The following is a 13,265-nucleotide window of genomic DNA, read 5'->3' on the forward strand; positions in this document are numbered from 1 at the left end:
TAGAAATACAAGCCCAGACTGTGCCGCCGTGTTCTAGAGGGAGGAATCCAGAGAGGCGTCTTATGGAATATTATACAGCCCGTAGCCGCCGTCCATCCTCTGTACCGCGGGCGGATAAAAAATACTTGAACAAAAAATCACTTCTGCACCAAATGTGAACAGATATTTTTGTCATGATTTCCTAATAGTTCAGTCAATCAACCTCGTCCATAGCATTCACATTGTTTGAGGAGGTGCGAGTCCTCTAGAGGATTGAAGTCCAAGGGAGAAAGCCGGGAGATTCCGTGCAAATATTATGCTCCCTTATCCGAAGGGCTTGATCACCCCTGGATTGGGGTCTCCTGGGGAGTCCTGGCACCGAAGCCCCTCGACACCGAGGATGACGAGCACACAAACACATGTAGCTCACACACGTGTCCGTGTATACGGGGGCGGGGCTCTGTGTCCCTGTCCCCTGTCCCCCACGGTGAACACACTTGGGGAAAACTGGTGACGGTTCTTCTAGCTCTCCCCGCTGGTGAGTCAAAGAGCTCGGTGACTGTGGTGACGCAGAGGACACGGCAGCTCCGACCTAGGCCAGCGTTTCTCAGCCGTGGAGCAGCTGACAGGTGGCGAGGGGTCCTTCTTTGCATTGGGGGCCATGGGACCCCCCAAACATCTCCAGAAACTGCCAGGTGTCCCCTGGGGAGCAGTCACTCCAGGCGAGCGCCCCCTTTCTAGACCTCCAAACTGCTTTCCCAGCGTCTCCGCCCTGACCAGGGGGACCCCTAATCCTGGGGCTGTGCGCTCTGCTCGTAGGTCCCCACGGGCCTCCGTGGCCAGGCACTCCTGAGGGTGCAGGGCCACAGCCCGCGGGCGGAAGAGGGCACCCTCTTCCACAACCAGACCTCGGTGACGGTGGACAGCCGAGGGGCCTCTGTGTTCATCCAGACCGACAAGCCCGTGTACAGGCCCCAGCACCGAGGTATTGGGTGGCCCGCGGGGCGATGGGGGCGGGGAGGGGGGGCGCGGCCTGGAGCTGCCCCCATCTCTCCTCTTCCTTCCAGTGCACATCAACGTCTTCACCGTGTCCCCAGACCTGAGGCCTGTCCATGGGAAGGTGAGACTGCTTTCTGAAAGTGCACACCTGAGCACACCTGAGCCACCTGCTGGACACCTGGCACTTCCCCCTTGTCCCTTCTTACCCCTGAATGCGACTGCCTGTATCCTTTACGAACCCAAGAACAGCCAGCACGGTGGCATGTGCCTGTCATCCCAGCATCCCAGGAGGCTGAGGCAGGAGGATCCTAGGTTCAAGGCCAGCCTCAGCCACTTATCGAGGTCCTAAGAAACAGCAAGACCCCGTCTCAAAATAAAAAAATAAGAAAGGGCTGGAGGTGGAGTTTAGTAGTCAAGTGCCCTGGGTTCAATCCCCTGTCCAAAGGGGGAAAAAAAAAACAAAAACTGTCACTTTAAAAAATTTTGACACTGGTACAATAACAGGGATATAGAACCCGTGGTGCCCAATGACAACCTCTCTGCCATGTTTCTTTGCCGGCCGAGACTCCGATCCTGGATCCGTGCGGCATTCAAGCTTCTCGTTCTGTAGTCGGGGTCAGTTCCCGCGGCCCCTGTGTGTCCACCACAATGATGATGACGCTTTTGGAGCGTCCAGGCAGCCGTTTTGCCACCTGTCCTCTGGGAGACTGGCCTGCCCGTTCCAGGAGAGCAGGTTCAGCAGGAAGGGCGATGGACGTCCCCGTGCAACGGACAGGAGACCCCGACGTGGGCCCGTCCCGTGCTGGGGTGTCCACTGTGGCTTGGGGAGCCTCTGCTTGGCTTCTGCTCTGCAAAGTCCCCATTGTCCCTTTGTCCTCAATCAGTTTTCTGAAGGGACGCCTGAGACCTCATGGACACCTGGCCCCCTTAGAGGCTCACGGATAGTTCCAGCATCCCCAGGTCACAGATTGTGTTGATTAGTTGTCATTCTGCTGCAGGAAGGAGCTTTGGAAATGGCAGGGTGTGCACAGAAAGAGGTTTAAGTGACGTGTGCATAGACAGGGCAGAGACGTGAATGTGCCCAGCGGCATCTGCAGCTCAGGAATCCCCAGGGGAACAGGGGAGAGTTGCCTGCTGTGGGCCAGGCTGGCCCTACAGCTTGGGTGGTATGTCACCAAGAAGAGCAGGCTTGGATCCCGCCTTGGGACTCATACACGAGAAAATAACGTAAGCGCTCTACCACGGAGCCACACCCCCAGCCCCTTTTGATCCTGGGACAGAATCTCTTGAGTTGCTGAGGCTGACCTTGAACTTTCGATCCTCCTGCCTTAGCCTCCAGAGTTGCTGGGATGACAGGTGTGAGGCGCCATGTCGGGCTTCACTGGATACTCTTAGGCACTTGTTCTCATTTTTGTGCAAACTTATTGTCTTAGTCTATTTTGTGTTGCTATAACAAAATACCTGAGGCTGGGTATTTTGTTTTTTTTTTAAAAGGGGGTTTATTTAGCTGACAGTTTTGGAGGCTTGAAATCCAAGATCCGGCCTCTGGGGATGCCTCCTGGCTATGTCACAGCAGGGGAGATGGCATCACATGGTGGCAGTGTTCAAGAGACAGGGGCCACGTGGTGAGACAAGAAGCAAGAGAAGGGGAGGGACCAGACTTACCTTTTAGAACACCCGTCTCCCAGGAACCAACCCACCCCCGTGAAAACAGGAAGGTGGAGCCCGCGTACCCAACCGCCTTTTAAAGTCCCATGACCTCTTGACCCCATTACATGGGGCCTTAAATTTCAAGATAAGTCTTTGGGGGTGACGAGCCACCAACAACCACAGTCGACTTCAACATTTTTGGGGGACAAAATTCAGCCTGTAGCAGCAACTGGGCCTGAAGACGCATCAGGCACAGAGGTTTGGGACCTCCTGGCAGGTGTGCTCACGGCCTGTGTCTGTCTTGCAGGTGGACGCGTACGTCCTGGTGAGTGGCCACGACCCGCCTCAATTCTGATGGGGGCCGCAGCCTGCCCTCTGCAGGGTCGGGTCTTACTCTGTGGACCCTCCCCACCCGCCCCAGGGCCTCACAGGGGGGGCCCAGCCCGTCCTGGTCCCTGGGTCGGCCCCATCTCTGGGTCCCTCTGCACACAGCTCCCTCAACAGGAGGGGTCTCAGCGCGGCCCCTTCTGCCCCTAGTCCTCAGGGAGCCCCTTCCCCAGCCCTCCCCGGGGCCGTCCTTCCTGCACTCATGCCTACGAGGGCCGGGGAGGGTCCTGCGTCGGGCACAGGCCAGCTGCCCTGAGCCCGCCCTGCGCACCCACCCGTGCAGGACCCCCGCGGCTCTCGGGTGATGGAGTGGCGGTGCCTGAAGACGCCGTGCTGCGGTGAGTGCTGGCCTGCCCCTCCTCCCTGGGGTTTGCAGCACGTTTCTTGGTGGCCAGGATCCACCGGGGGCTCCAGATCTTTCCGGGACACTGGGCCTTGTCGGTGGCTTCCACCTTCCCCCGCGGGCCGCTGCCCGCGTCACCCTGCTGGTTCTAGCAGTTGGGAAAGCTTTGCCTCGGCCGAGGGAGCGCTCTGTATTTTTCTCTGTGACATATAGTGTCCACCTTGCCTCGGCCGAGAGGTGCCCCCGGGGACCTGCTTCCTCCCCCGGGTCTCACCTTCCAGGAGACCCTTCAGCCGCTGATGAAGTCAAAGCCCTCAGTGGCCGATTGCTTCCCCAGACCCCCCTCTGAGCACACGAGATTCGGGGACATTCTAGATCCCAACTCGGAGGCTAGCTGTCATCTACCTATCCCCTACCTGTGACCTGTGGTCCCTTCTCCCTCTCAGCCATGTTCCTCTGTCCGTCTGACCACCCCTCCACGGCTCTGTCACCCATCAATGATTCTATCCATTCTTCTATCTACCACCCCTTGTTCTGTCCGTCCCTCTGTCTGTCACCCACTTATCATCCTATCCACGTGTCTCAGTGATTCTCACCCAGGACCCACTTCCCTCCCCCAGGGATATTGGTAAAGCCTGGCGACTTCTTAGGTCGTCATGTTGGGGATTGGGACCTGGCATCTGGGGGGACGGTGAGGGACGCTGCCCAACACCCCACAGTGCACAGAGAACCACCCGCCCTGGGTGTCTCAGCCGAGGCTGGGAACGACAGGTGGGGGCCGAGCTGGGGAGCGGACCCCCATCTCCCTCGCGGGGTCCCGGCTTTGGCTGCAGGGCGCCTCTGGGAACCTGAGGGGCAGCCTCGCCCTGAGGGGGCTGAGGACCTGCTCCCGCTGGCCGCCCTGCACGTCCTGCCCCCACAGACACCCACCCCTGGCCCTGGGTGGCCTCCAGCTCCCCCGAGGGCTGCCAGGGAGGGGGAGGAGCTGGGTCCCCGGGTCCCCCTTCCTGGACGTCACCACTGGCCACAGTGACTGGGCCCCTTGGTGGCTCTCTGCCAAGGTCCCCCGGAGCACGAAGGGCGTCTCTCTCCTTGCAGGCGTCACCAACATGAGCTTTCCCCTGTCCGACCAGCCCGTGTTGGGGGAGTGGTTCGTCTTTGTGGAGATGCAGGGCCACCTGTACAACAGGTCCTTTGAGGTCCAGAAGTACGGTAAGAGGGGACGCTCAGACCTGGGGGTCCTCACCTGGGGGGAGGGAGGAAGCGGCTGGAGGAGGGCCCCATCCCCAGTCACGAGGGCTCATCAGCTGCTGAGCAGGTCCTGGTCCTGTTAAAAATTATTTGAGCTGGTCGGGTGCCATGGTGCACAGGCCTGAAATCCTAGCAGCTGGGGAGGCTGAGGCAGGAGGATCCTGAGTTCAAAACCAGCCTCAGCAACAGCGAGGCCCTAAGCAACTCAGTGAGACCCTGTCTCTAAATAAAATACAAGATAGGGCTGGGGGTGTGGTCAGTGGTCAGGTGCCCTTGAGTTCAACCCCTGATACCCCCCACCAAATTAAGTGTGGCTGATAAAGATACATAACAGGAAATTGGCCACTGTCACCATTTTTCAGTGGCCAATGAGGGGACATTAAATACATTCCCAGGGTTCACAGCCCTGACCCAGTTCCAGCCCCTGAGCTGTCCTGACTTCCCTGACATACTGTCCCCTCTGGACACTCGCGCCCCGCCCCTCCCCTCCCCCGGCCCCTGCTCACCACCCTTCTACTTTGGGTCCCTATGAATGTGACAACTCTAGGGACCTCACAGAAGTGGAACCTGACAGTGCAGCCGGGGGGTCAGTTCCAGGGTCCCTGGGGACACCCAAGTCCACGCTCTGGAGCCCACAGGGACACCTGTGTGGTGTTTGCCTGGACCTCACACACCCTCCTGTAGGCCTGAGTCTTCTCTCGGTGACTTGGGACACCTGACGAAACGGACGTGCTACGGAAACAGTTAGGCTGAACTATTTAGGGACACGTGACAGGGAGGAGAAGGTCGCACGTTCAACACGGGGCAACGTTTTCCTGACTCTTTTCGGTCCTTGGTTGGGTCTGAACCCACGGAGGCAGGTCCCCCGGGTGTGGAGGGCCAGCGGCTTCAGTCCTTTAGCGACGGCTTATTTTGGCTTAGCACGGTGTCCTCGGGGCCCTCGGGGTCCGTCCTGGCCACAGCAGGAGCTGGGCTCCCTTCGTAAGGACGCTCTGTGGGTTCCTGTGCTGAGCAGGGGAAGAACCAGGCGGCGGGGGCCTGGGGACCGGCTCGGAGGGCAGGGGCTGAGGAGGGCCCAGCCACGCTGCCCTCTTTGCCTCGATGCCGCCCCCCTCTCCCGGGGCCCGAGGGCTGTGGCCGTGGCTCAGGGGCAGAGCGCTTGCCTGGCCCGTGGGAGGCTCTGGGTTCCATCCTCAGCACCACAGGAAAAGAATACACAGAATAAGGGGACCGTGTCCATCCACAACTAAAAAAAAATTTTTAATTAAAAAAAGAGAAAGAGGAAGGCCTTGTCCCTGGAGGAGGGTCCTGGCCGCCTGGCTATGGGACTGTAGGCACCGGCAGCCAGTGCAAATGCCCTTTGGCCCCGGCAGGGAGTTGGTGTGGCTCCCGTCACCCACAGCGCCACCTGCAAGTCGGCAACAGAATGAAAATAGTGTATGGAAAATTCCAGAAATAAACAGCTCATCCATTTTAAATGGCATGACACTCTGGGTGGTGATGACATCCCCTGCCTTGGATATGAATCGTCCCTTTGTTTAGCATTTTGGGTGCTGGTCCCAGGTGGTGGCCCCTCCCCTGGCTGCAAGGTGACAAGATGGCTCCTAGTGCCAGGGAGCAGGGGAGAGGGCCTGGCCCCCAGTGGCCGTCATCCTAGAGACAACCCTCAATGGCTCCTGGGAGTCGTAGGGACAGGGAGGCTCCCGGTGGCCACTTGGCCTCCCCTGGACGGGCCGGGATCAGCCACATCCCAGCCCACGTTCTGGGTGCAGTGGGAGCCCCCGGAGAGCGTCCCTGACCTCCCCGGGGCAGGAGCGGTGCAGGCCAGCTGAGTCCCCCAGGCCGCTCCTCGGAGGGAGTGTGGACGCGGGCATCATCCCCTCTGGGGAGGGGGCGGCGTGCAGACCCCTGCCCTGGGTTCCCGAGGCCGAGGCCACCGCGTCTCTCCTCTGGGCTCTGACAGTGCTGCCCAGGTTTGAGCTCCTGATCGCCCCTCCCCCGTACATCCGAGACCTGGACGCCTGCGAGAAGGCCGCCGTGCAGGCCAGGTGAGGACGAGGGCCCTGCGGGTCCCTGCCCATCCCCTTCCCTCGCTGCCGTGCCCTCCTGATGCTGCCCCCTCTCCTACACGGGCAGCCCCTTCCCTTTGAGCCGCTTCCTTTCCGAGCCCCCCATGTGCCTCCCCCAGGACCCCCCACCCACAGGTGTCCCCACCCCTGGAGGAAGGGGTCTCCTGTCCCTCTCCTGCCTCCCTGGCCCAGGGTTCCTCACACCCACCCCCCCAGGCCCCTGGCACCATCAGCTGTAAGCGCCCCCCCCACACCTGTCACCTAATGACCCGGCGGTGACAAGCCCACAGCCCAAGCTCACCTGAAGGGGTCGAGAAGTGCTCTCTCTTCCTGGGGTGCTGGGGACGCCCTCGAGCTTCCCCACCCCCGCGCCAACTGTGCCACCCGCTCAGAGGTTGTGGCTGAGGCCCTCCCAGCCTGCAGCTCCCCTGGCTGTGTGTCCCCATCCCATGACAGCCCGAGTGCGCCCACGTGTACAGTCTAGGAAGTGTGGCACTCACTGCCGTCTCCCATGATGTTCCTGATCCTTGTGAGTAGGTGTCCCTTCTGGGTCAGGCGTGACAAAGTACCTTTAAGTCTCACCAGTATCCCCAGGCCGATGGCTTATGGAACTCAAGCCCAGTCCTGCTGGTCCTCGTGGTTGCTGGCACCTCTGTACTGTCCTGCTCCAACAGTGTCACCAACCTGCTGCTCTCAGGGCCGAGTTCCTCTCTGACCATCAGTCTCTTTTTCCACCAGAAGCAAAGCTGGTGCAGAGGGTTACAGAGAGGGCTGGAAGGACAGAATTCAGAACGAGGCAGGGCATTGTATCGGACACTGTACCAGTGGCCACACCCTGCGAGACTGACCTTCCTGAGATGGGCCCCTTGGGGTTGCCTGTGAATTGGGGTACCCTTTGTCCTTTTGTCCCAGGTACACCTTTGGGAAGCCCGTGTCCGGGACCTTAACGATAAACATGACTGTGGACGGAGTGGGGTACTACAGCCACGAGGTGGGGCGCCCCGTCCTCAGAACCATGAAGGTGAGGAGCAGGGCCCGCGGGTCTGGCTCGGTGGTCCCTTTCCACGGCTTCGGTTTCTTCCTCATAAATTTCATTTTATTGTCTAAGAAAGCTGCGTGGTGGGGATTTTCCTGATGACGTAGTTCGTGTCAGCAGAGCAGGGGCTTTAAACATTTATAAAAAGGAAGAAAATAAAGGCTTCCAACAGGCAGGGCTATCTGTGTGGACGTGTGGATGAGTTTCCCCTAATGTCGTACATGCAACTTAATTAGGGAGAGCTTTAATGAGATACTATGACTCTCACACCAATCAGTTCGTCCACAGAGTAGACGGCTCAGTGATTTTTTCTGGATACAGTCGGTCCCCGGTTTACGATGGTTTGAGTCATGATTTTTTTTGACATTTTCGGGTAGTGAAGACAACACCATGCAACTGTCACGTTCTCCACGTTCAGAAATAAATAATTCCCGTGTTTTGAATCGCACGCTGAATTTGAGAAAGTGCACGACATTGGCCCTGCTCAATTAGAAAACAGGCTTCGGCTTAGGGGGCTCTCCGGGACAGTACCGGCGAGTGCCCTGAAGGGGGGCTAGGCGGATTCAGGTTGGGCTGCCCGGGACGTGGCCCCATCATAAATCAAGGGGCATCTGCAGTCACCGGGTGGTGTGGCCGTCACGGCTTTCTGGCTTAGAACGAACGTGGTTGTCCTGTGTCTCTGCCCGGGACGGTCCCAGGAACTGCCCCCCTGCTAATTCCAAAGTCCAACAGACGCTCAGCCCCTTCTACAAAACCCTGTCCTATTGGCTCAGAAGCCTCGCAGGTCCTCGCGGGTTCTCCCGTGGACTCGGAGTCACCTGTGATGGCTTCAGTGCATGGCTGTTCTGGGGCATTGCTCAGGGACAGTGGCATTGCTCAGGGACAGATGCCCCAGAAAGGGGGTCTGTGTTCAGCACGTGTGCAATTAAAAAAGAACACTGTCCTCCTACAGTTGGTGGAGTCCAGGGGTGAAGGACCGTGGACGGCAGAGTGACTCTTTACCGTCTCCCCAAATCCCGGTTCCCTTTAAAGTCAGAGCCCGTTCCCCTCCCCCACCCCTGGCGACCACTCCTCGACGCCCCAGCTCTATGGACCTCCTCGCTAGGTGGCTTTTTGTGTGTGGTGTCTGTCACTCAGCATCTCCTTTTCCAGGCTCGTTCATGCTGTAGCCTGAGTCCGGGCTTCGTTCTTTTTTATGACTCAGTAACATTCCACTGTACGAATCTGTTGGTCCACTCACCCCTCCACTGGCGGGCACTGGGTCGTTTCCACTGTGAGCACCGCTGAGCTGCACCCCAAACCCGTTTCCCCTGCTGCTGTGACCGTCCATGTGCCGGTTTCCTGTGGACGTGTCGTGGCTCATCCTGGGCATACCTAGGGGTGGACTTGCCCGTCACAGGGTCACACTGGGTTCAGTCTTTGAGGAACCGCCAGAGTGAGGACGTCTTAGGTCCCTTGTGTGGAAAGCTTCGCGAGCTGTCCCTCGACCAGGGCTGCGTCGAGGGTGGACCGTGCACCCCAGGGGCACCTCCCCGGGCACTCCTGCCTCCGAAGGTGCCTCTGGAGTTGCTAAATCCCCTCGTGTCCCAGGGTCCCACGTACAGGACACCCTTGTGCGTGGACGTGGGGGTTAACCCCTCAGTGCCCGCTCCTCCCCACCCCACCTAAAGCTCCTTCCTCAGGACACAACGGCCCCCGTGCGTCCCCCCCTCTCTGGTGGCCTCGATTCTGTGGGATGGACACAGTCGCTACCCCTTCCCTGCCCAGTCCGGCCATTCTCCCCAGAGGCCGCCGCCCGGTGGCCCTGGTCCTGGGTCTCTGATGTCCTGAGTGACTTGGTCCCAGCTATTTCTGGGTGTCGATTGCCACCAGGCTCCAGGGCGCCCAGCGTGGGGGCCGCGGGGGCAGCGCTGGGCTCTGAGTGGGGGCGTGGGGCCGAGCGAGGGTTGATCGTAATGGAGACAACACGCCCACGGACAGGCCTACACACGTGTGCTGGCACTCAGACACACATGTGTCACACGCGTGTGTGGACGGGGCCTCCGTCTCCCATCACCGGCTGTGAGTGCGCCTGGGCCCACCGGGACAGTCCATCTCTGTCCGGGCAACGAGTGAAAGTGGCCGAGCAGCTTGTCGTCCTCACGAGGAAGGCTCAGGGTCAGGCTGGAGCCGGCTCCTCAGCCAGGGGCACAGTGGGCCTGTCCCCAGTGTCTTCCAAGCAGCCGGGAGGCCCGGGTGTGACCAGGGTGCGCGTGGCGTCCTCCACGTCCACCCCAATGCACCGTGTTTCTCCTTAGATCCTGGGCTCCCAGGCCTTTGACATCTGCGTGAGGGACCTGATCCCGGTGGACGTCCCCGAACACTTCCGGGGCAGGGTCAGCATCTGGGCCACAGTGACCAGCGTGGATGGGGGTCAGCAGGTGGCCTTCGACGACTCCACCCCTGTCCAGAGGCAGCTGGTGGACATCCGCTACTCCAGGGACACGCGGAGACAGTTCAAGCCAGGCCTGGCCTACGTGGGGAAGGTACCTTGGGGAACGTCCCTGAGCTTCCCCCCGCCCCACAGTGGGGACCGAGCTGAAGATAGGTCCTCTGCCTACACTGGCATAGCTTGCCTTTTGACACTGGGATGCTTGACCTTCTCTCCTTTGGTTTTTACTTTTTAAACATTTTTGTTCAAAGCCGAGACGTGCTGGACGCGGTGGCACACGCCTGTAATCCCAGCAACTCGGGAGGCTGGGGCAGGAGGATTGCACCGTTGAGGCCAGCTTCAGCAACTTAGAGTCTGTCTCAAAATTTAAAAACTAAAAAGCACTAGGGGTGTAGCTCAGTGGTGGAGCACCTGTGGGTTCAATCCCCAGTATGCAAAAGAAATAGATAAAATGATAAAAACTAAGACGCCATCTTCTACCCCCACATCTGCTACTGGAAGGTCTTTGGGGGCAGGAACACAGGGATCTATCCTATGACAACAGAATGCTTTCTGGGATCCCTCCTGAGGGCCCTCCTGAGGCTGCTGTTATAGTAAACTTCTTACTTTATAAGTAGGAAGACTGCACGCTGAGACAGCAACGGAAAGGTCAGGTGAATCCACAACCTGTGACGTCACTCGGTGTGCTGACCCAGTGCGATGCACATATTGCATGTGCTGGGCTTGCATTTTGTTTTTGAGCCAGGGTCCCACTGAGTTGCCCAGGCCGGCCTTGAACTTGCAGCCCTCCTGCCTCAGCCTCCTGAGTGCGGGGACCATGGTGTGCCCCACCGTGTCTGGCTGACATGCGTGACTTTGTAGGCCCGACATCAATAGGTTTGCTGACACCAACACCACCATAAAACTACAGAAGGTGTCACATCACGATGTCCCCACAGCCACGACACCACCAGGCATGGGGATTGGCAGCTCGTGGGACCACTGCACATACGTGGTCTATCAGTGACCCCAACCTTAGGCAGCGCGTGACCAAGCTTTATTCCCTGTAGAGTGTCATTCTTGAACCTCTGGCATTAATCCACATGTTGAACGTTTACTTATTATTTATTTAGTCCCACATATGAGTGCGCATGCCCCTCCTTACTTTGAAGAGCCCAGTGTGAGTAGGAACTCGCATACTTTGTGTGGACGCAGAATGTGTATGAATAAGGGCTCAGAGAATGCAGCTTCGGTGAGGGCAGCATCTCACACCTGACCAAGAGGATATATGTGGTCTTAGTCAGTTTTCAGTTGTTGTAATGAAATACCTGAGACCTGAGGCTGGGAACATAAAGAAAAAGGTTTTTTTGTTTTTTTTTAACATCACAGTTTTAGAGGCTGAAAGCTCAAGATCAGCTGGTCTCATTCATAAGCTGATCAGTAAGGGTCCCCCCGGGTGGTGCCCCATCATTGTGGTTGGGGCTGGAGAGCTGGCTCCATGGTAGAAGCCCTTGCCTGGAATACGTGAGGCCCCGGGCTCAGTTCCCAGTCCTGCAAAAGAAAGCAACCAACACCCATCACGGTGGAGGCAGCGTGGCGGGAGTGCACATGCGTGGAGAGGTCCCATGGCAAGACAGACAATGTGAGGACAGGCTGAGGCCAGCGTGACCATGAGGTTGCCCTGGTCTGTGAGTGTGGAGCATCTGTCCGGTGCTGCCCCCAGCCTGTCTGATGACCTGTTCCAGGTGGAGCTCTCCTACCCCGACGGCAGCCCAGCCGAGGGCGTGACGGTGCAGGTCAAGGCGGAGCTGATGCCCAGGGACAACATCTACACCCGCGAGTTCGTGTCCCAGGGTGGGCTCGTGCGGTTCGAAATCCCCTCCATCCCCATGTCAGCCCAGCGAGTGTGGCTAGAGGTAGGTGAGTCCCCAGGCCCCTCTCCTCCAACCACTCTCCTCTGCGCTGGGCGGGAGGGGCTCTGCAAGCTGGAGGCGGAGAACCCCACCATCTGTGGGAGGAAGGCAGAGGGGAGGTGCCTGGCTCGGTCACACGGGGTGTCTCTCCAGGTGGACTCCTGGCCATGGCAGGGCCAGCCAGGCTGCTTCCAGCAGGTGGAACAGCATGTGCGGAGGCTCAGAGGAGGCCTGTCATTGGGTTCTACAAGTGCTTGGCCAGATGAGCCATTTTAGAAAGAGATAGGAAAAGACAGGAATGTCCCTACATCAAAACATTGCTGTCACATTGAGGAGGAGCTGATTTTTAAGAATACTTTCTTAGTTGTTGATGGATATTTATTTATTTTTACGTGGTGCTGAGACTCGAACCCAGGGCCTCACTCGTGCTAGGCAAGCGCCTACCGCTGAGCCCCAGCCCGGCCCAAGGAGCTGATTTTTGACAGACAGCTATCACTCAAGAGCCTGTAGCAGGGAATGACCAAGGAAGGCACATGCAGGCTGGAGGCCACCAAACTGGAGTTGCTGAGGAGGTGGAGCTGGCAGGATCAGGGTCCCCTCAGCAAGGGAGAGAAGACAGCAACAGAGGAAGACATCCCAGCCCGGGCTCTGTGACGTGACTGTCCCACGAGCCTGGCATGGAGGGGAGCGGGGAGCAGCTGAGATAAACATGACCATGGGGACTGCGGACACTGTGGTCCCTTTGTCCTCTCGTGAGCAACATGTCCTAAAGGACCTTAGCCACCGATGTCACATAATTTGCCAAGTGACGTCCTCAGCAAGGTGTGTCTGTGCGTCACGGCCACTCAGCCCGGAGCACAGCGGCCTGGTCATCGTAACCATGGTCCTGTGGGGCAGTGAGAGAATGACCAGAGCCTGGGGCCTCTGAGGTCACCAGACGGACCAGAGATGCCCCTCCGCCTGCCCACCAGGTGGGAGATCGCAGTGACCTTTGACATCAGAATCGGGCTCCCGGCTCGGGTCATGGGCACAGCCCTCCACAGATGCCCTCCATCCAGACACCGGCCACAGGGCTGGGGTCCCCTGGCCACTCTCACTTCTGAGCTGATTGCAAATTCAGGGCTTTCCGCTGCCCCACCACCTTATAAATACGGTGTTAGGACAGGGGCTGGGGCTCAGGGGCAGAGCACTTGCCTCGCACATGTGAGGCACTGGGTTCGATCCTCAG

The 13,265-nt window shown here is 58.8% G+C and overlaps 1 protein-coding gene across 2 annotated transcripts in view; it reads left to right on the forward strand.

Annotated features, from left to right (window-relative positions):
* Cpamd8 (C3 and PZP like alpha-2-macroglobulin domain containing 8) overlaps positions 1 to 13,265 on the forward strand; it is a 65,581-nt gene that overhangs the window by 10,361 nt on the left and 41,955 nt on the right. For both annotated transcript variants that reach the window (XM_058576566.1, XM_058576567.1), the window contains exons 4-12: positions 799 to 964; positions 1,047 to 1,099; positions 2,936 to 2,953; positions 3,299 to 3,353; positions 4,457 to 4,570; positions 6,573 to 6,657; positions 7,591 to 7,699; positions 10,012 to 10,239; positions 11,870 to 12,040. In XM_058576566.1, the coding sequence (XP_058432549.1) occupies positions 799 to 964; positions 1,047 to 1,099; positions 2,936 to 2,953; positions 3,299 to 3,353; positions 4,457 to 4,570; positions 6,573 to 6,657; positions 7,591 to 7,699; positions 10,012 to 10,239; positions 11,870 to 12,040 (999 nt within the window). The remainder of the gene's footprint in view (positions 1 to 798; positions 965 to 1,046; positions 1,100 to 2,935; positions 2,954 to 3,298; positions 3,354 to 4,456; positions 4,571 to 6,572; positions 6,658 to 7,590; positions 7,700 to 10,011; positions 10,240 to 11,869; positions 12,041 to 13,265) is intronic.

This window comes from Marmota monax, unplaced genomic scaffold (assembly GCF_021218885.2).
Source record: "Marmota monax isolate L192 unplaced genomic scaffold, Marmota_monax_Labrador192_F-V1.1 WCK01_AAM20220418_F8-fsc00021, whole genome shotgun sequence".
Classification (NCBI taxonomy): Eukaryota; Metazoa; Chordata; class Mammalia; order Rodentia; family Sciuridae; genus Marmota; species Marmota monax.